Source organism: Protomyctophum bolini, assembly GCF_963924005.1.
Source record: "Protomyctophum bolini genome assembly, chromosome: 19".
Lineage (NCBI taxonomy): Eukaryota > Metazoa > Chordata > Actinopteri > Myctophiformes > Myctophidae > Protomyctophum > Protomyctophum bolini.
This window is the reverse complement of record NC_137880.1, coordinates 39,051,741-39,074,433: the sequence shown is the minus strand read 5'-3', so window position 1 is coordinate 39,074,433 and position 22,693 is coordinate 39,051,741. Positions and strand designations below refer to the sequence as shown.

General features: G+C 43.2%; 1 protein-coding gene across 1 annotated transcript; it reads left to right on the top strand.

The window, feature by feature from the left end:
- The first annotated feature begins 79 nt into the window (after positions 1–79).
- On the top strand, positions 80–5,113 carry LOC308334384 (nuclear factor 7, ovary-like). Its single transcript, XM_080791108.1, has 2 exons — positions 80–173; positions 3,187–5,113. Exon 2 carries the CDS (start codon positions 3,415–3,417, stop codon positions 4,849–4,851), a length of 1,437 nt encoding a protein of 478 aa, XP_080647234.1. The 5' UTR covers positions 80–173; positions 3,187–3,414; the 3' UTR covers positions 4,852–5,113.
- Positions 5,114–22,693: the final 17,580 nt, after the last annotated feature.

Sequence of the window (22,693 nt, the reverse complement as noted above, 5' to 3'; positions counted from 1 at the left end):
GTCACGACAGTGCTGATTTACGGCCGCCTTACGACAGCGCCGTTCTCGCTTACGGCCGCAGTAGAAGAACAACAGTAGACGCGGCTGGGCTGTTTGTTGATGTTTCTCTTCGTGGCTGTGAGAGACAGATGATCCTCTAAAGAACCTTTCTGTGTGAGGAGAGGAGAGCACCGGTATAATGATATTACATAATAATGTATAATAATAAGGTATAATAATGTTACGGTTTAGGAACCGTAACATTATTATGGTAACATGTTGTTGGATTCACGGTCCAAGGTTTACGTTTATTATCGTTCAACTTCGGCCAGTTAGTTGTAATTTGTGTCGATCGACGGGTTTTTTTTTCTATCTCCACTGGAACGATTATACTCTTAAAGAAAATAATGCGACACGGGGAGATAATTTCTCTCTTGTGAATGTGTGATCACATTCATTTTTATAATTTGTCACCCACTTTTACTGTGTGGTTAAACCGAGTCACTCTGGGAGAAAAACATGGAGAGTGAGTCGTACAAGATGATTTTGCAATTCGGAACGGTATCTGGAGAACTGGAGAACTCGCTTTACTTAATTGACTTTATTTGTTCATTTGGACGGAACAGAGCTTATTAATGGATAGTACATTTAAAATGTAAATACACCGGATTTAGCAGAGAAGTGTCTATTTGTATGTGTACGAGCGGTTTCGGATTAATAACGCACCAACATTCCGTATAGTCTGTAGTTTCAGGTCATTTATTAGAAAAGCCCGTCTTTAGATTAAACAAAACAAAATCGTTCGTATAAGGTTATATTCCGTTGTACAAATGTGCTATGCTATGTGTTGGTGTTGGTGGTGGTTTAAATGTTTGTTCCCTGCCGCTCTGGTTTCTGATCTACAAATGGCTTCAACAGTATGTCTCTACATGTTTTGATGAATTGAACAAGGTGGACCCTGTTGTAAACAAGTGTAATGCTTAATTGGGTCGTCCACTCACAGTTAACAGTCTTTGTGTTGAGAGCAAACTATTGCTAGGGTAGCCGGGTAGGTCTCCTTTATTGTGGACAGAGAGTCATACCTGATCACAGGACTGGCTGTTTTTTCGCCACTGATTAAAAGCTGTGAAAGTGGGGCTCTCCCTCAGTGTGAGAGGGAGCCGCTCATTCCAACCTTGTTTTACTTCACCGTCATTTAAATTGCATTGAATTGAGAGAGAGGATAGTTGTTTAGAGTTCACACTAGAGAACGTAGGAATGCTAAAAGTTTAAACGCCAAAGTACCGAAACAATGTAATTCAAATCATTAATAGTAAACATATCCTGAAATGGTAGGCCTACTTATCATTGGTATAGTCTATACCAATTATAAGTAGGCCTACCATTTCAGGATATGTTTTGACTCTAAGCATGCACAATTGCACATATCGTCTACTATAGTGTATGCGCATGCTTAGAGTGAATGGCACATCGAGTGGCAAAGCAACATGCAAAGTGAGTTTAACATTGTTTAACATTGTTTAATGTTGTTTAATGCAATCAGAAAGGACTTCTCTGTGTGGATGTTTGGGCTGTCGAGGCCAGGAAGTAGTTTTTGGCCACTCAGTAGTAGGGCATCCCTGCATAACTTCCTGGTTTGATGATGATGTCACGCGCATACTCTCTTTTCAACATACTCAACGTTTTATCATCATCTTGCTGCTAATTGCACCTAACAATTTGATTACTTTGGAAATGAACTATAGGCTATAACATCTGTGAGATTGACATACACTAGGTTCCCTGCACACTGGACACGCCCCAACTTGTTTATTATATGAAGTCTTTTACACAGTATTGTTAATATTTGTCTGTTTATTATTCAAGTAATTTGAGTACATGAGGACCACGATGGTGTATTGTACTGGGCTCCCCTGTTTGTCCATGTGAACTGTTAATAATTAAGGTATTCAATCAATCAGTGTATCTAGCAATCAATCAATGGTTTGAGGTTAAAGGATCACTTTTCAAGCTACATACAATTGGTCGTCAGACTCGTCAATAATGTTCATGATAAAATGCCACAATTGTTTCCTACTCAGTCTGTGTCTCATAGGAGGGCTGTGGGCAGTTCAGAAACCAGTCTGTGTCTCATAGGAGGGCTGTGGGCAGTTCAGAAACCAGTCTGTGTCTCATAGGAGGGCTGTGGGCAGTTCAGAAACCAGTCTGTGTCTCATAGGAGGGCTGTGGGCAGTTCAGAAACCAGTCTGTGTCTCATAGGAGGGCTGTGGGCAGTTCAGAAACCAGTCTGTGTCTCATAGGAGGGCTGTGGGCAGTTCAGAAACCAGTCTGTGTCTCATAGGAGGGCTGTGGGCAGTTCAGAAACCTGTCTCTGTCTCATAGGAGGGCTGTGGGCAGTTCAGAAACCAGTCTGTGTCTCATAGGAGGGCTGTGGGCAGTTCAGAAACCAGTCTGTGTCTCATAGGAGGGCTGTGGGCAGTTCAGAAACCAGTCTGTGTCTCATAGGAGGGCTGTGGGCAGTTCAGAAACCAGTCTGTGTCTCATAGGAGGGCTGTGGGCAGTCCAGAAACCAGTCTGTGTCTCATAGGAGGGCTGTGGGCAGTCCAGAAACCAGTCTGTGTCTCATAGGAGGGCTGTGGGCAGTTTCAGAAACCCCGTCCACCAGTGACATCATCGTTAAGCAGACTTCTTTTTAAACAAGATGTAAAAACATCTTTCTATGTTATGTTTATCATCGTGAGAACTGAGAACAATGGCTTCCATTTTTCGCATTGCAACTTTTCAGGAATTGAAATAAAGCCTGCCGTTTCTATTAGCTTGGATTCCCCATCGAGTTCTAAATGTAAATGCAGGTCTTTACAGATGCTTTAGGCCCTAAAGCATCTGTAAAGACCTACCCTAAAGTTTAGGGGCCACTATTGACTTGATCTCATATCTACATGTAAATGGTTGTTTTATTTCACTGTATGTAGAATGGGTACAGTTCAAAACGAAAAGCACAAAGTCGATACAAAAACTGCTTACTCTGTGGACGAAACTGTGATAACGCAGTGAGTGAAGCACCAAGACTCGTTTACCACAGGGTCCACCATTTTCAATTCATCATCTTAATCCTGTGTGTGTGTGTGTGTGTGTGTGTGTGTGTGTGTGTGTCTGTGTGTGTGTGTGTGTGTGTGTGTGTGTGTGTGTCTGTCTGTGTGTCAACAGGTCTGAGGATATGATTGAGCTTCTGATCAAACAGGACTTCCAGTGAGGAGTCCACAGCCACAGGAGAGGGAACGGAGACCCTCCCAGAGACCCTCCCAGACCACCGGGACAACCTGCTGCTGACTCTGTCACGCCTCAGGGTAACATTCTAGAGGAGGAAAGAGTTACCACGTCCGCGTTGACCGATTTACGGCATCGAGTGTTTGTTTGTTTGTGGCGCCGCCATAAATGGCCTCGGCGTCGTCTCTTCCAGAAGAGGACTTCTCCTGTCCCGTGTGTCGAGACATCTTCAGAGACCCCGTCCTGCTGCTGTGCAGCCACAGCTTCTGCAACGCCTGCGTGCAGGAATGGTGGCGGGAGAAAGGGATAAAGCAATGTCCCGTCTGTAAGGAGCTCCACCCCACGGAGAACCCCCCCCGTAACCTGGCGCTGAAGAACGTGTGCGAGTCCTTCGTGCAGGAGAGACGGAGGGCCTCGAAGCGCAAGAGGACCCCGTCGGGGTCCGAGGCCCTCTGCGCTCTGCACGCCGAGAGGCTCAAGTTCCAGGTGTTCTGCCGGGAGTGCCAGCGGCCCGTGTGCGTGGTGTGTCGAGACTCCGAAGAGCACGCCGACCACAGCTTCAGACCCATCGACGAAGCGGCCCTGGAGCACAAGGAGGAGGTCCAGAAGTCCCTGAGGGCCTTGCAGGAGAAACTGAAGTTCCTCATCAAAGTGAAGAAGACGAGCGACCAAACGGCGACGTACTTCACGGCGCAGGCCCGGCGCACGGAGACGCAGATCAGGGATCAGTTCAAGAGGCTCCATCTGTTCCTGCGGGACGAAGAGGAGGACGGCGTGGCCGCGCTGAGGGAGGAGGAGCAGCAGAAGAGCCAGGCCATGAACCGGAAGATCGAGGGCCTGAACAGAGACATATCGACCCTCTCCAACAGCATCCGAGACACGGAGGAGGAGCTGAAGGCCGAACACGTGGCGTTCCTCCAGAACTACAAGAGCACCGTGGACCGAGTCCAGGTCACGGGACTTCAGGAGCCCCGGGCCGTGTCGGGGCCGCTGATCGACGTCGCCAAACACCTGAGCAACCTGGCCTTCAGAGCGTGGGACAGGATGAGGGACGTGGTCTCCTACACGCCCGTCCTCCTGGACCCCAACACGGCCTACCCCACGTACGCGCTCAGCGACGACCTGACCAGCGTGCGCTGCGGACACTGGCAGAAGCAGCTGCCCGACAACGCCGAGCGCTTCGACCACCGCGGCTACATCCTGGGCTCCGAGGGCTTCGCCTCGGGGACCCACAGCTGGGACGTGGAGGTCGGGGACAACTCGCGCTGGACGCTGGGCGTGCTGGCGGACTCCTACCACCGCAAGGGCGGCCGCGGCGGCCACTACTTCTCCATATGGCTGTACGAGAGCAAGATCACGGCCAGCTCGGAGCCGGGGCTGTTCACCGACCTGTCGCTGACGCGCCGGCCTCAGAGGGTCCACGTGCGGCTGGACTGGGACGGCGGCGAGCTGTCCTTCTCCGACCCCGACAGCGGCGCGCACATACACACCTTCACGCACGCATTCACCGAGACGCTCTTCCCCTTCATCAACACTTTTGATTACACTCTGCCGCTGAAGATATTACCGCGGAAGATCAGTGTGACCGTGGAGCAGTGCAATTAAGACGTGATCATTAATTAATTAATGATGATGAGACTGTCTTTAATCCATTTAGAGTTTAGAGACCTTATACATGAGTCCCATTCTGAGATCTAATCTAAGATTTGTTTTGTTAAACTATTATTTAAATTCCAAGAATGTCGATTTTAATAAACCTTGATGTTAAGGATAGGAGAGAAGATTTGTTAATTTTTGTTTGTTTGTTAAACTATTATTTAAATTCCAATAATGTCGATTTAAATAAACCTTGATGTTAAGGATAGGAGAGAAGATTTGTTTGTTAACCCATTCTGACTGAGATCAGATTCTAAAAATGTCTTCTACATCCTGACAGTTTTCATTCTGACCTGAGATCAGATTCTAAAAATGTCTTCTATGTCAGTCGCTCTTCGATTTTTCAAAAATAGCAGACCTACAAGCTCGTAGCGTGCCACTCGGCGCGCTATGAGCTTGTAGATTGCTATTTTTCAATAGCTAAAGCATAACATAATGGGTTCCAGCCCAAAATTGGTTAAACTATTATTTAAATTCCAAGAATGTCGATTTAAATAAACCTTAATAATAATAATAATAATAATAATAATAATATGATGGTTTCTGTGTTGTACAGTCTCATGAAGAGGTTAATATTTACTATAACTATTATGTTGACTATATCCAGATTAAAGACGGTTTCTTGTAAGATATTGTATAGCATGAGTCAAACGGAACTAATTCACATTTTGTTGTTAATGCAGTGATTATGTAGGCTGTAGGGCATTTAACCTATACAATAGATAAATGCCCATTTTTTAAATACAAGTAGTAATTCATAATTCCAGTTTATTCTCTGCAGTTACGACTTCTTCAAGGCTCATACATAGTCTGGATTTACGGTGGTGGGGTGACCACCGAACTACAACATGACGTCACTGAGGTGACCACCGAACTACAAAATGACGTCAAGAGCTGCGGTGAAGAGAAAACCACCGCCACCGCTCCAGCCCTTCTCTCTGTTTTTACTCACCACCGCTCAACGTTATTTCAGCTCCGGTGGTCAGCTCACCACCGGAGCGGTGGTCACCTCACCACCGGAGCGGTGGTCACCTCACCACCGGAGCGGTGGTCACCTCACCACCGGAGCGGTGGTCACCTCACCACCGGAGCGGTGGTCACCTCACCACCGGAGCGGTGGTCACCTCACCACCGGAGCGGAGTTCACCTCACCACCGGAGCGGTGGTCAGCTCACCACCGGAGCGGTGGTCACCTCACCACCGGAGCGGTGGTCACCTCACCACTGATAATCCAGACTATGAATGGGCCTTCACGCTCTGGTCCGTCTAGACGGGCAAGACGTTGGTGTCAACTTGGCTGCTTGCAGAGAGACAATTTAATGTATGTTAACCCATTCTGACCTGAGATCAGATTCTAAAAAGGTCTTCTACATCCTGACAGTTTTCCATTCTGACCTGAGATTAGATTCTAAAAAGGTCTTCTACATCCTGACAGTTTTCCATTCTGACCTGAGATTAGATTCTAAAAAGGTCTTCTACATGCCGACAGTTTTCTGGAAAAAAAAGCTACGTTTCTATGTCAGTCGTTCTTCGATTTTTCAAAAATAGCAGAACCTACAAGCTCGCGAGTATATGAGCTTGATATTATTTATTTCAGAATTTAATTACTTCTGTCTATATTAGTAGCTTAATATCTAGTATTAAAATGTCTTATGTCCAATGTATTTGCATTTAAGTTCAAAACGTTAACATAAGTATATAACTAAATGTATTTGAAATTAAAATAAATACATACTTTTCAGGATTCTAAAATGTTGAGCTTGTAGATCTGCTATGTTTTGCCTACAACAGTATATATGCACTGTGACCCTCTGGAGTGAGTGTGGACATAATATGGTGTCCCTCAAAGTTGCCCACCACCCCTCTACAATACAACAGATCTACATACAGTGTGTAATGGTAGAGTGTGTTCATTAATACAACTTAACAGATCTACAGTTGGTTGGAGCAGAGGTGATATCCCCCTACTCTCCTCTCCTGAGACATTGACATCTTGTGGTCAGGTATGTTTTGGTTTTCAACCTTTCTCATCGAGGTCCATTATTTATTTGGCATTCGAGCCACACAGTCTCAGAGCACCATTTGATGGGATTTAGCCTCTCGGACCCAACATATTTCGTTGGATAAGATTCTGTCCTCAGAGCCATGCTGTGTATGTTCATGTGGCACCATTACTTAAGACAGACGTCACAGGCAAAATGTTGATCAAAAGATATTTCTAAAGTAATGCCAAATGTTTAACAATGTAACTTGACTTGAGAGCGTAAAATGAAACCAAATTGACCTGTAGGCCTACCGACAATGCTCACTATACGTATATATTGTACATTTGTACATCATGATATTGTAGATGTAGAAATTAAATGCATCAATGAGGAGAAGAAACATAAAAAGCTTTGGGGTGGTTGAGCGCCTGAATGATTACTACACGATGAGCTTCCACATGACGACCACATGAGGGCGCCACCGCCATCGCAACGTGAAACTGGCCTACGTTCACTCACTGCACTGGCGTTGATTCAGTTGAATTTACTTTTTGGCATCAGCTGGCCTGGCCTGGCGACTGGCGAGGCAGGAGACAGTTTAGTTGGTTGAAACTTATTATTGTGTTTACCAGTTTGACTTTGGTTCAGTCGGGACTTCAGGTAAAGGATGGATAGTTATTTAGGAACCAAATGGACCTCAAAACATTCTGTCAACAACACAGTGACACTGTCTCTCTCTGTGTTTTGTTTTTCACAGCAGCAGTTGTGCAGGAGCGACTCCGACAGAGAGAGAGAGAGAACGCAAACAATGAAAGAATGAAGTGAGTAGGCTGTATGAAGTGACTGTAACTTCTTCTAGATATAATTATAAACATTGCACAACGTGGTGGTTGAAAGGTAGCCTCGGCATTCGGTAAACACAGACGTTTTTATTTATTTACACAGAGCATATATGGTGGTCGTCACGCCAGCGTACGTTTTCATTGATTATCCACAGGTGTTTTTAATTATACTTCAAACGGCGGACATTTAAATGGCGGAGGGGGGAGGTGAACTGTGTTGTTGTTTGAGTTGCTGGCTGCTATGCGAAAGATTATAAGATATATAACTTGAGCTAAAAACGGGATATATAAATTAAAGTTATAGCTGTAGTAGGACTACGACTAAACTAGTTTATAATGCTGTATGTAGAACAGTGGTTCCCAAACCTTTTCATGTCAAGGACACTATAATTATCCCGCGGACCCCCCATTTGAAAAGACATGCCATGGACCCCCGTAAGAGAATATCTTTACGGCTCTATAGCAGTGATTCTCAACCAGTTTAATTTCAAGGAAAAGGTTTGACATGCATTAGTCTACGGCCCGGACCCCCATTTAATGCCATTTCTACCTCTGGGACCCCAATTTATATTGTAAAAGCAATGTTAATTTAACTCTGAGAGTGTACAAAAATGGTTTCCGACCCATCTAAGGGTCCACTTTGGGAACCCCTTCTGTAGAATGTAAACAAGGTATTTCCGCCCGATATAGGCCTAAAATAAAATGTACAGAACATACTATTGTCCAGGTTGTCAACCCTATTATGCCTATTTACAACTAAATAATGTATTTTATAATAGTCAATATCTATTATAGAACATTGGTCAGAGTTTAAATCTTATAGGCTAGTCACTATCAAGTCAATGATAGCCCCTAATAGTATATTTGTACATCTCTAAAGGTTATGATGATTTGAACATGGTGGACCCTCTTGTAAACAAGTGTAATGCTTTATTGGGTCGTCCACTCACAGTTACCAGTTTTTGTATTGAGTTGTGCTTGAAATGTACTGTAATTCTTCAAAACTGTCATTAACACTGACTCTGTTTTGACCAGAATGGAACAGAGCCTTCATTAGTATCATTAACACTGACTCTGTCCTGACCAGAATGGAACAGAGCCTTCATTAGTATCATTAACACTGACTCTGTCCTGACCAGAATGGAACAGAGCCTTCATTAGTATCATTAACACTGACTCTGTCCTGACCAGAATGGTACAGAGCCTTCATTAGTATCACCAACGCTGACTCTGTTTGTACTAGGGGTGCAACGGTTCAGTTAGACCACGGTTCGGTTCGAACCTCGGTATGGGGGCCACGGTTTCGGTTCGGTTTCGGTACAGTAAAAAAAAATACCCCCTTGTGAAGTGATCCCCAGGAACGCGCCCTACTGTACCCTCTACTGTACTGTACTGTACTAGTGTCACTGTACTGGCACACACGAAATCATCATATATACAGTTAATAATGTGCGTGTGTGTTAGGTTGTGCACAGGTGGTGAAAAACAACCACACTGTTTTCATGCTCATACCCAGTCAGGCAGTGGCTTGCACCACTCAAAAAAGTTTATTTATAGCATTTTATTTTCTTCTCTTTTTTTAGCATATATTATTTTATTAGGCATTTCTGCCTTTTCATTATTTTAAAGGGGGAAAAATACCTTATATTGCTATTTTAATGTGCCTCATCATTATTTTCAAGGGGAAATAAATGCACCTATGCGCTCACACGGGGCATTAAGCACATGCAGGAAAGAGGAGAGGAGAGTGCCTCCTGGGAGGGGAGTCATTCACAGTGAATGCGTCGTGTCTCAGAAAAATAGCCTACAAAAGTTTACAATAAGTCTACATGAGGATTTAAGGATATTATGCTTATATTATTAGAAGAAGGGCTTCTATCTACAGTCATGGATTGGACATGGGAGTATTTTGTTGGTACTTTTCTGACGGAATGAATGTCCTGCTGCGGGTTGTTTATGCTCTCACTCTCCCTCTTAATTAGCACTCAAACAGCGAGTGCAGATGCAGAATCAGATCTGAACAAACTTACAACGACCGTGCTTAGAAGCCCGTTGGCGCGAGGTTACTCCGCTGTGTGTGTCTCTGTGTATGACGATCAATAATTATTCCAAGAACGACGTTTAAAGACGAGTTCTGGATTCTCCTCATCATGCCGTCTCTCTCTCTGTCTGTGTGTCTGTGTGTGTGTGTAGGGGGTGGGCCGACAGAGTGCTACACTTCTGTGACCGAAAGAGTGCTAGACTTCTTAGTAGGACGGTGTGTGACCGATAGAGTGCTAGACTTCTAAGTAGGCCAGTGTGTGACCGAGAAATACATTCTTCGCAGCTGTAATAAATGAATTAATGCAAACCGAAATAGCGCGGTTCATTAGAGCGCATTGAACCGTGCATGTGGAACCGAACGGTTCGGTTTTCGGTTGAAAACCGTTGCACCCCTAGTTTGTACCAGAATGGAACAGAGCCTTCATTAGTATCACTAACACTGACTCTGTTCTGACCAGAATGGAACAGAGCCTTCATTAGTATCACTAACGCTGACTCTGTTCTGACCAGAATGGAACAGAGCCTTCATTAGTATCACTAACACTGACTCTGTCCTGACCAGAATGGTACAGAGCCTTCATTAGTATCACCAACGCTGACTCTGTTTGTACCAGAATGGAACAGAGCCTTCATTAGTATCACTAACACTGACTCTGTTCTGACCAGAATGGAACAGAGCCTTCATTAGTATCACTAACGCTGACTCTGTTCTGACCAGAATGGTACAGAGCCTTCATTAGTATCACTAACGCTGACTCTGTTCTGACCAGAATGGAACAGAGCCTTCATTAGTATCATTAACACTGACTCTGTTCTGACCAGAATGGAACAGAGCCTTCATTAGTATCACTAACGCTGACTCTGTTCTGACCAGAATGGTCAGGGACATTAGTAGCTAATATCATCGGTAACACCTATTAAACCATTCTGGGCGGGAACCCCTTTTGGTCTTTCAAGGATTATGTTTATACTTTAGCTATTGGAAAATAGCAGATCTACAAGCTCATAGCGCGGCACAGAGTGCCGTGCTACGAGCTTGTAGGTCTGCTATTTTTGAAAAGAATCGTGAAAATGTGGCGCAAATTTGGAACGTTTTTAACTAAAACCTTTGCTTCTGGGGGGTCCAACCCTCTGAAAATATTTGTATTGTTAAAATTAATGTTTAAAAAACCCCCACATATTTCAAAAAATGTTTGAAAATAGCAGATAGCAGAGCGAACATTTTTAACTAAAACATTTGCTTCTGGGTGTCCCAGCTGGAACAAGATATTTTCAGATGGGGGTCAGAGGCCAATTACATAATAATCTTTGGGGTCCTTGACATTGAAACTGTTTGAGCACCACTGACATTGAAACAGAGGCTTTTCAGAAAACTGTCAAAGATTTTAGAAGACAATTTATAGTAGATTTATCGTCCTCAGGTCAAAATGGGAAACTAAAGATTATGAACCCTTGGAATGCAGGACTATAAACACCAGAGTACTTCTTCCATGGCCGTGTGCGTATTAACCCATTCTGACCTGAGATCAGATTCATACGAGGTTTCCACTGGACACACACACACTGGTCTGATTAACCCATTCTGACCTGAGATCAGATTAAAAAAAATGTCAGTCGTTCAAAAATAGCAGACCTACAAGCTCGTAGCGCGCCACTCGGTGGCGCGCTATGAGCTTGTAGATCTGCTATTTTTCAATAGCTATAAAGCATAACATAGTGCTAACACCGAAATGGGTTCCCGTTCAGAATGGGTTAAAACAGCGCTACAGCGTAGTGTGACATGGTGGAGAAGTGACAGTAAACTCTCCACCCAGGCAGAGCTGCTCTTCTACATTTAATCACATCATCATCATCTGACCTCACAACTTCTCTCTCTCTCGGTCTGTCTGTCTCTCTGTGTGTTCTGTAGTCATCACTCTGTGGGACAGACAGACAGACAGACAGACAGACATGACGAGGGGCAGTACTAGATCGCAGTCTGAACCGACTACAACATGTATTTTAGAAGCGGCAGAAGAGTTCTCATTTCTTCAATCCCAGGGATTTATAACGGCGGGATAAATCAGATAGTGTAAAAAAAAGAACCTGCAACAACTACTAAATAAGAGCAGAAAGTGATCGGAGATCTGGGTGAAAGATGTACTCTCAGTATTGGAACACGATGAAAAGGCTCAGGCCAGACTACAGGAGATACACGGTAACGACACACCGTTTTGTATTTGTTTGTTGTAAAGCAGACAAGGAAGCAGTGTTTGTTTTTGGCAGCACATTTTGATTTAATTTTTCATTTAGTTTTAGTCACATTTTAGTGTCACCTGGAATGTTTTAGTGTTGGTCTAATTTTAGTTGACTAAATATCATAAGATCGACTAAATCTACAGTTGATACTAAAATGTATTTTGGCAGGCTGCGATGGCATCGTAATGACTGGTTTTACACTTGCTGAAAATAGCCGATCTACAAGCTCACAACGTGTCGTGCTGCGGCGCGTTGTGAGCTTGTAGATCGGCTATTTTCAGCATGCAACCAAGTGTAAAATGACTTATACTGGATGTCTTGTCCACTAGTCCCTTCCTAACATTTTAGTTTTAGTTTCTATTTGTTGACAAACTTGTCAGTATATTTACTAGGCCTGTCAAAAAAAATCGATTCGAGTTAGAATCGCGATTCTAATGCTGTCCGATTCAGAATCGATCCTCATTTTCCAAAAATCGATTTTTCAAAAAAAATAATAATAATAATTTTCTTTTTTTACAAATGTACCTGTGCATGCAATGCATTATGGCCTGGGTTTCTGCATAGTGCATTTACTACCAGCTAAGCTAAGCCTGCCAATTGTATTTATTTTACACCTGTTTTAATACTAATGTATTGTTCTGGTATTGAGTGAGAAGAGATTTTGTAACTTTTGTACTGGTTCAAATTTGTGCAAGCTAAATACATGAGACATGTTCTTACTCTTGGATTTAACCTTTGTGTGTTTAAATCATTCAGTTGATAAAACCTTTACAATTATACAAGCTTTTTACTAAATGTACTCTCCTTTCATGCCAGAAGACTGGAGTAGATCATGCTAAAATTCTATTTAATTGTTTTTAATAAAATAAAATAAACTGCTTTAGAATCGAAAAAAATCTTTTTTGAATCGAGAATCGGAAAAATCGAAAAGATCGTTTTTGAATCGAATCGTCACCCCAAGAATCGGAATCGAATCGAATCGTGGGACACCTAAAGATTCGCAGCCCTAATATTTAGTCATAGTTTTAGTCATCATAGCTTAGTTTTCATTTAGTTTCCGTCAGTGGAAAAAGGTAGTCGATGAACATCTTTCGTCTTAGTTTTATAGTCGACAAAATCATCACTGCAAGGAATAAGTATTCAGATTTAATATTACTTGTGCAAGCAGAGCGCGCAAGTAATAGTTTCGCCCGGTCCGTATGCACCGTCCCAGCCAACCCGCCGCAACTTTTGATGCATATGCAAATAAAACAGCAAAATTGTGCCTGATTTGCTGGGACCAGATTACATACATGACCATTTGTCTTACGTCATCATTGAGAGCTAGTCATACATACTATATAGATATATGTAATTTGTACAATAAAATAGCAAATTGTGCCTGATTTGCTGGGACCAGAGTACATGGTGTGTTAGTATGACTAGCTCTCAATGATGACGTAAGACATATGGTCATGTATGTAATCTGGTCCCAGCAAATCAGGCACAATTTTGCTTGTTTTATTTGCATACGCATCAAAAGTGGCGGGTTGGCTTGCTATCATTATTTTTACTTAGTAAAAGTAGCAATAGCGTGATATAAAGGCCTGTATTCAAAATGTGACTTGAGTAAAAAAAACAAAAAACTATGTCAATGTACAAGATCACGATGCATTGCAATGTGATGCTTTGACAGGTTGAACATCGGCTATTTCTGAAGGTATAACGTTTTAACCCATTTAGAAAAGGCCTCTGAGGTTTTCTGAAAAACCTATGTTTCTATGTCAGTGGTGCTCAACCTGTTAAAACCTATGTTTCTATGTCAGTGGTGCTCAACCTGTTAAAACCTATGTTTCTATGTCAGTGGTGCTCAACCTGTTAAAACCTATGTTTCTGTGGTGGTGGTGCTCAACCTGTTAAAACCTATGTTTCTGTGTCGGTGGTGCTCAACCTGTTAAAACCTATGTTTCTATGTCAGTGGTGCTCAACCTGTTAAAACCTATGTTTCTGTGTCAGTGGTGCTCAACCTGTTAAAACCTATGTTTCTGTGTCAGTGGTGCTCAACCTGTTAAAACCTATGTTTCTGTGTCGGTGGTGCTCAACCTGTTAAAACCTATGTCTCTATGTCAGTGGTGCTCAACCTGTTAAAACCTATGTTTCTATGTCAGTGGTGCTCAACCTGTTAAAACCTATGTTTCTATGTCGGTGGTGCTCAACCTGTTAAAACCTATGTTTCTATGTCGGTGGTGCTCAACCTGTTAAAACCTATGTCTCTATGTCAGTGGTGCTCAACCTGTTAAAACCTATGTTTCTATGTCAGTGGTGCTCAACCTGTTAAAACCTATGTTTCTATGTCGGTGGTGCTCAACCTGTTAAAACCTATGTTTCTATGTCAGTGGTGCTCAACCTGTTAAAACCTATGTTTCTATGTCAGTGGTGCTCAACCTGTTAAAACCTATGTTTCTATGTCAGTGGTGCTCAACCTGTTAAAACCTATGTTTCTATGTCAGTGGTGCTCAACCTGTTAAAACCTATGTTTCTATGTCAGTGGTGCTCAACCTGTTAAAACCTATGTTTCTATGTCAGTGGTGCTCAACCTGGTAAAACCTATGTTTCTATGTCGGTGGTGCTCAACCTGTTAAAACCTATGTTTCTATGTCAGTGGTGCTCAACCTGTTAAAACCTATGTTTCTATGTCGGTGGTGCTCAACCTGTTAAAACCTATGTTTCTATGTCGGTGGTGCTCAACCTGTTAAAACCTATGTTTCTATGTCAGTGGTGCTCAACCTGTTAAAACCTATGTTTCTATGTCAGTGGTGCTCAACCTGTTAAAACCTATGTTTCTATGTCGGTGGTGCTCAACCTGTTAAAACCTATGTTCCTATGTCGGTGGTGCTCAACCTGTTAAAACCTATGTTTCTATGTCGGTGGTGCTCAACCTGTTAAAACCTATGTTTCTATGTCAGTGGTGCTCAACCTTTTTCATGTCAAGGACCCCAAGAAATATCTGTGTTTTTGGCTGCGGACCCTCATCTGAAAATATGTTGTTCCAGGGACCCTCCCAGAAGCAAATATTTGAGATAAAAACGTTTGCTGTGAAAGAATATATATTCAAAGATTTGCGTCACATTTTCACAATTTAAAATTGAAAATAGCAGAATCTACAAGCTCGTAGCGCGGCACCGATTTTTCACCATTTATTTTAAAGTTGAAATTATTTTCCAGACAAAATGACTGAACAAATTTCTCTCATACAAATCCAGCATCCAACCTTTCTCTTTAACCCATTCAGTACGGGAACCCCTTTTGGTGTTTTTAACCATTATTATAAACTTTCACTATTGAGTGCCACGCTACAAGCTTGTATAGGTCTGCTATTTTTTTTTAAATCTTGAAAATGTGTTGCAAATCTTTGAATATATATATATTCTTTCAGAGCGAACGTTTGTAACTCAAATCTTTGCTTCTGGGAGAGGGCGGTCCCTGGAACAACATATTATCAGATGGGGGTCGGCGACCTATTACATAATATTTTTGGGGGTCCTTGACATGAAAGTGTTTGAGAACGACTGACATTAGAAACATGAGGTTTTTCAGAAAACTGTCAGGATTTAGAAGGAATTGGTAGAATCGTCCTCAGGTGTAAATGGATTCAAACATCTTTTTAAAGTAAGCGTGCCTGTGTGGGGTGTGTGTTTGATTGATTGATAATTTTATCAGACAATAAGATGCAAACAGTACCGGGTACAGTCAAGCACAGCATTGGTCCAAAAGGACAGCACCGAAGAACCCATTCGGGTCGCATGCATTAATTCACAATGACAACAGTGACAACAAACAATACGTTTCTCAAACACACTAAATGTATATGTACAGATCTATATGTACAGGTTGGAATAGAAATACATTAATAAAACATCAAAGGGGGGGGGGGGGGGAGAGAGCCAATCACCTTCTCTCCCTTTGACCTGATGACAGTGACAGGTGAGTTTTCAGAAACCAGTGATCTGCTTGTTTTGAGGGAAGGGGGCGGTGCATTCCACACTTGAGTGGCAGTGCTGTGGAATGTGAATTTACCCATATTTGTTCTAAAAATGGGTGCAGGCACCAGATCATTATTTACACTCCCTCTAGTGTTGTGGCTGTGGGAGTTGCTCACCTTTTCTTTGGGGGGGGGGGGGTCCTCTCTCTGTCATCAGGTGGTGGAGGGCGACAGACCCCTGGACGTGGGCTTCACACAGCGGAGGAAGAGGCTTCACCCCTCGGCGCCAGAGGATGAGGTCGCCAGGGGGTACGGAGGGGGGCGGCGGCCCAACCCCGAGGGTGGCGTTGGCGGCGGTGTGGCGGGCGGCGGTCACGGAGCCGAGTTACGTCGACCTCCAGAGAGACTGGGAGGAGCCTCGGGAGGAGGAGGAGGGGGAGGGGCCGATGTGTGGCGCGTGTCACGCCAAGGGGGCGGAGCTCATCCGACACATCCTGGAGCTGAGCGACCACACCTCTCTGAAGGTACGTTAGAACACACACACACACACACACACACACACACACACACACACACACACACACACACACACACACTCCGACCCCATGCTGATTGGTCACGGCCCTGTGACACACACACACACCGACCCCATGCTGATTGGTCACGGCCCTGTGACACACACACACCGACCCCATGCTCATTGGTCACGGCCCGGTCATGTAGAAGAAGAAGAAATGCTTTCTGGTAAATCAAGTTTACCAAGGGTAACTGGACTAAGCATCAGATACTTGTTTACAGCCAGGCCCACATGGAACATTTCATGGTAGAGGTTCAATGCCTTGTCCAAGGGCACTTCAACGGTGGTAATTTTAACGTGTCGGATCGCTGATTCGAACTGGCGACCTTCCGGTATCTAGACCGCTCCGCAATCCACTCGGCCACCGCTGCCTGTGACTGTCTTCCACTGATACCTGGCAGCAGGGACGTGTTAAAGAGGCAGCTGCTAAAATCCCATTAAAAAAAAGGAATGCAGAAAATAGCTGATCTATAAAGCTCACAGCTTGTAGATCAGCTATTTTCGGGGGGGGGGGGGGGGGCAACCCAGTACTCTTTAGCGATAGTGGAGATGCGACATGGATTTAGAAACAAATTTGTCCAACGTAAAAATGCTGTGTTTCAAGTTCAGTAGACTTCTGTGGGAAAAAAAGCTATTCTCCTGAACGCTGCCTTCCTTCCAATTCAATTCAATTCAAAGGAGCTTTATTGGCATGAGAAAACATACGTTTACATTGCCAAAGCAGAAAGAACAATACAACAATACAATCAAAACAAAAATGATGTCAGAATCTTCAATAGATCAACTTCTACATGTGTACCAAGATAACTCGATGCAGGTATAGTGCAGGAATATACACAATGATTAGTCTTTAGGGTGGTTGTGTTTCATTTGATATCCTTTCTCCTATCACAGCAACTCACAAATCTTGCTGCTGTGTTTGCACATTGTTGTACTTCGCCCAGCAGATATGGGAGTTTTTTGTCATTGGTCATGTTTTCAAAATCTCCGTGTGTGTGGTTGTAATCTGTGGGAAGTATGTGTCTCTGATGTCTTGGTACAATGGACAGATGGTTAGGAAGTGTAGCTCGGTTTCCACTTCGTTTAGTGTGCAGTGGGTGCATATAGTCTGTCTTCTCTCGGGATACACGTCTGCCTATGACGGCCTTTCTCCATCGCGAGACTGTGCTCACTGTGCTCACATCCTTCCAGCATGGAGAGGAGAGGAGAGGAGGTGGGGAGGGGAGGGGAGGGGAGAGGAGAGGAGGGGAGAGAGGAGGGGAGAGGGGAGGGGAGGGGAGAGGAGGGGAGAGGGGAGGGGAGGGGAGGGGAGGGGAGAGGAGAGGAGAGGAGGGGAGGGGAGGGGAGGGGAGGGGAGAGGAGAGGAGAGGAGAGGAGGGGAGGGGAGGGGAGGGGAGGGGAGGGGAGAGGAGAGGAGGGCATTTAGCATGTCTTTCACCATGTAGTAAATGCTGCATTCGTTGGTCTGGAGAGGGCAGTTGTTTTACAGACAGGGTAAAAGGGCAGTTGTTTTACAGACAGGGTAAAAGGGCAGTTGTTTTACAGACAGGCTAAAAGGGCAGTTGTTTTACAGACAGGCTAAAAGGGCAGTTGTTTTACAGATGGGTAAAAGGGCAGTTGTTTTACAGATGGGTAAAAGGGCAGTTGTTTTACAGATGGGTAAAAGGGCAGTTGTTTTACAGACAGGCTAAAAGGGCAGTTGTTTTACAGATGGGTAAAAGGGCAGTTGTTTTACAGATGGGTAAAAGGGCAGTTGTTTTACAGATGGGTAAAAGGGCAGTTGTTTTACAGACGGGTAAAAGGGCAGTTGTTTTACAGACGGGTAAAAGGGCAGTTGTTTTACAGATGGGTAAAAGGGCAGTTGTTTTACAGATGGGTAAAAGGGCAGTTGTTTTACAGACGGGTAAAAGGGCAGTTGTTTTACAGACGGGTAAAAGGGCAGTTGTTTTACAGATGGGTAAAAGGGCAGTTGTTTTACAGATGGGTAAAAGGGCAGTTGTTTTACAGACGGGTAAAAGGGCAGTTGTTTTACAGACGGGTAAAAGGGCAGTTGTTTTACAGATGGGTAAAAGGGCAGTTGTTTTACAGATGGGTAAAAGGGCAGTTGTTTTACAGACGGGTAAAAGGGCAGTTGTTTTTACAGACGGGTAAAAAGGCAGTTGTTTTACAGACGGGTAAAAGGGCAGTTGTTTTACAGACGGGTAAAAGGGCAGTTGTTTTACAGACGGGTAAAAGGGCAGTTGTTTTACAGACGGGTAAAAGGGCAGTTGTTTTACAGATGGGTAAAAGGTAGAGTTGTGTGTGTGTGTGTGTGTGTGTGTGTGTGTGTGTGTGTGTGTTAATACTTTGTGTTGTGAGAGTTTCCTCCCATTAGCGGCGCTCTTTGATGCTGAGCTGTTCTGTCATGTTATATAGCAGTCTGTCTGTCTGTCTGTCTGTCTGTCTGTCTGTCTGTCTGTCTGTCTGTCTGTCTGTCTGTCTGTCTGTCTGTCTGTCTGTCTGTCTGTCTGTCTGTCTGTCTGTCTGTCTGTCTGTCTGTAGTATACTGAGCAGTCGTCACACACTGAAAATAGCCAGCGTACAAGCTCACAAGACGCCACAACCACGATGCTCTGTGAGCTTGTAGATCAGCTTTTTGTGCATATAACTCCTATCGGACCAGTAAGCTTTGTACTGGTCAGCTCCCTGTGGTTGTACTGGTCAGTACAACAGTATCGGACTGTGGTTGTACTGGTCAGTACAACAGTATCAGACTGTGGTTGTACTGGTCAGTACAACAGCATCGGACTGTGGTTGTACCGGTCAGTACAACAGTATCGGACTGTGGTTGTACTGGTCAGTACAACAGTATCGGACTGTGGTTGTACTGTGGTCAGTACAACAGTATCAGACTGTGGTTGTACTGGTCAGTACAACAGTATCAGACTGTGGTTGTACTGGTCAGTACAACAGTATCAGACTGAGGTCGTACTGGTCAGTACAACAGTATCAGACTGTGGTTGTACTGGTCAGTACAACAGTATCAGACTGTGGTTGTACTGGTCAGTACAACAGTATCAGACTGTGGTTGTACTGGTCAGTACAACAGTATCAGACTGTGGTTGTACTGGTCAGTACAACAGTATCGGACTGTGGTTGTACTGGTCAGTACAACAGTATCGGACTGTGGTTGTACTGGTCAGTACAACAGTATCAGACTGTGGTTGTACCGGTCAGTACAACAGTATCAGACTGTGGTTGTACCGGTCAGTACAACAGTATCAGACTGTGGTCGTAGTGTGTGTGTGTGTGTGTGTGTGTGTGTGTGCTGCAGTCTCCTCAGCATTTAGTTTCATGAACAGTCAGAAGTCAGTGACATAAAAACAACCTCCTCTCGTCTCTCTGTCTCTCTCTCTCTCTCTCTCTCTCTCTCTCTCTCTCTCTCTCTCTCTCTCTCTCTCTCTCACTCTCTCACTCTCTCACTCATATGGGGATGGTGGTTGGTTAGAAGGATACAGAGCTCAGTGACCCAGAGCCCTGCAAGGTCAGATAACTGGAGACGTGCGTACGACACAAATAAAAACCTCCGTGAACTGACTTCACTACAGTAGTGACAAGACGTCTAATTTGCCAATTATTATCCATATTTTGAAAATTCCTCTAATCTGGTGTACAGGTATAATGACATGCACATTACATGCATAATAGAATTACAATTTCTTTCTTTTTTTATGCGTTTTTTTTTTTAATTCATCTGAGAATCTTAATTTCTCTCAATGTCTGATATACAGAAAGCATACAAAAGGCATAGTATTTCTTCATCTGAAGTACAGGCCTAAGGCCAGTAGATGGCGTCTTTGTATGAGGAATACAATGCAATGAAATGTGCTCTTGTCTTGTCTCCTCACATTCAAAAGCAGAGGCGTTTCTTTTTTTAAACCCATTCTGACCTGAGATCAGATTCATATGAGGTTTCCACTGGACCCACACTGGTCTGATTAACCCATTCTGACCTGAGATCAGATTCTAAAAATGTCAGTCGTTCTTCGATTTTTCAAAAAAATAGCAGACCTACAAGGTCATAGCACGCCACCGAGTGGCGCGCTATGACCTTGTAGATCTTCTATTTTTCAATAGCTAAAGCATAACATGATGCCAACACCAAAATGGGTTCCCGTTCAGAATTGGTTAATATATTTTTTATCCCACGATTTTGTAACCCATTGTTCACCCCTGTGTCAATCATCTAATGTGATCCTGGGCTCTACACACCCTCCGCCAACCAGCAGAGGCCTTTCTGTGGCTACAAATGGTGGGGCGACATTCTTTTTTTTTTTTTTTTTTGTACCCGGCCCACATGTGCGTTCCTCGGCCAACGCAACGAGACGGCATCACATTCACAGAAAACCGCCCAATGATGGGACCGCAGAATTTTTATTATTAATTGTGACCAGATTTGACTGAGAGACTGCCATCGCACAACCTCCAGCTTTTCACCAGAGGAGAAAAACTATATATAAATATACTGTGTGTGTGTGTGTGTATATATATATATATATATATATATATATATCTATATATATATATATATATATAATTATTTTTAATCCAAAATGAGTTACCACATTTACAGTTACACAGACTCTTCACATACTAGAACATGTGTGAAATAAGTGTCAGAGCTGAAATTGACATGTAAATATGAAATAAATGCTTAATGTTAGAGTCCACAGAAGACATGTAAATATGAAATAAATGCTTCAACATGTAGCTAGGTGTAATGTTAGAGACCACAGAAGACATGTAAATATGAAATAAATGCTTAAACATGTAGCTATGGTGTAATGTTAGAGACCACAGAAGACATGTAAATATGAAATAGATGCTTAAACATGTAGCTATAGGTGTAACCACAGAAGACATGTAAATATGAAATAAATGCTTAAACATGTAGCTATGGTGTAATGTTAGAGACCACAGAAGACATGTAAATATGAAATAGATGCTTAAACATGTAGCTATAGGTGTAATGTTAGAGACCACAGAAGACATGTAAATATGAAATAAATGCTTAAACATGTAGCTATAGGTGTAATGTTAGAGACCACAGAAGTGAACCTTTCAAGCCTGTTTTCTCAACTCGCTGTTTCTCTGCAAGACATTATACTCTATAAGCCATATCTCTAAAACAACCAATATGTCAATTTGAAGCTATGATTCCCTGCTTTGCATATGATATGAAAAATCCAATGGCAGTTCCTCAGTCAAATCTGGACACAATTGTTAACAGTTAAGTTTAATATCCTTCTAAAATTGCTTTGTGCCAGGGACCCCCCCCCCCCCCCCCCCCCCCCCCGCCACCGAGTGGCGCGCTATGACCTTGTAGATCTTCTATTTTTCAATAGCTAAAGCATAACATGATGCCAACACCAAAATGGGTTCCCGTTCAGAATTGGTTAATATATTTTTTATCCCACGATTTTGTAACCCATTGTTCACCCCTGTGTCAATCATCTAATGTGATCCTGGGCTCTACACACCCTCCGCCAACCAGCAGAGGCCTTTCTGTGGCTACAAATGGTGGGGCGACATTCTTTTTTTTTTTTTTTTTGTACCCGGCCCACATGTGCGTTCCTCGGCCAACGCAACGAGACGGCATCACATTCACAGAAAACCGCCCAATGATGGGACCGCAGAATTATTATTATTAATTGTGACCAGATTTGACTGAGAGACTGCCATCGCACAACCTCCAGCTTTTCACCAGAGGAGAAAAACTATATATAAATATACTGTGTGTGTGTGTGTGTGTGTGTGTGTGTATATATATATATATATATATCTATATATATATATATATATATAATTATTTTTAATCCAAAATGAGTTACCACATTTACAGTTACACAGACTCTTCACATACTAGAACATGTGTGACATAAGTGTCAGAGCTGAAATTGACATGTAAATATGAAATAAATGCTTAATGTTAGAGTCCACAGAAGACATGTAAATATGAAATAAATGCTTCAACATGTAGCTAGGTGTAATGTTAGAGACCACAGAAGACATGTAAATATGAAATAAATGCTTAAACATGTAGCTATGGTGTAATGTTAGAGACCACAGAAGACATGTAAATATGAAATAGATGCTTAAACATGTA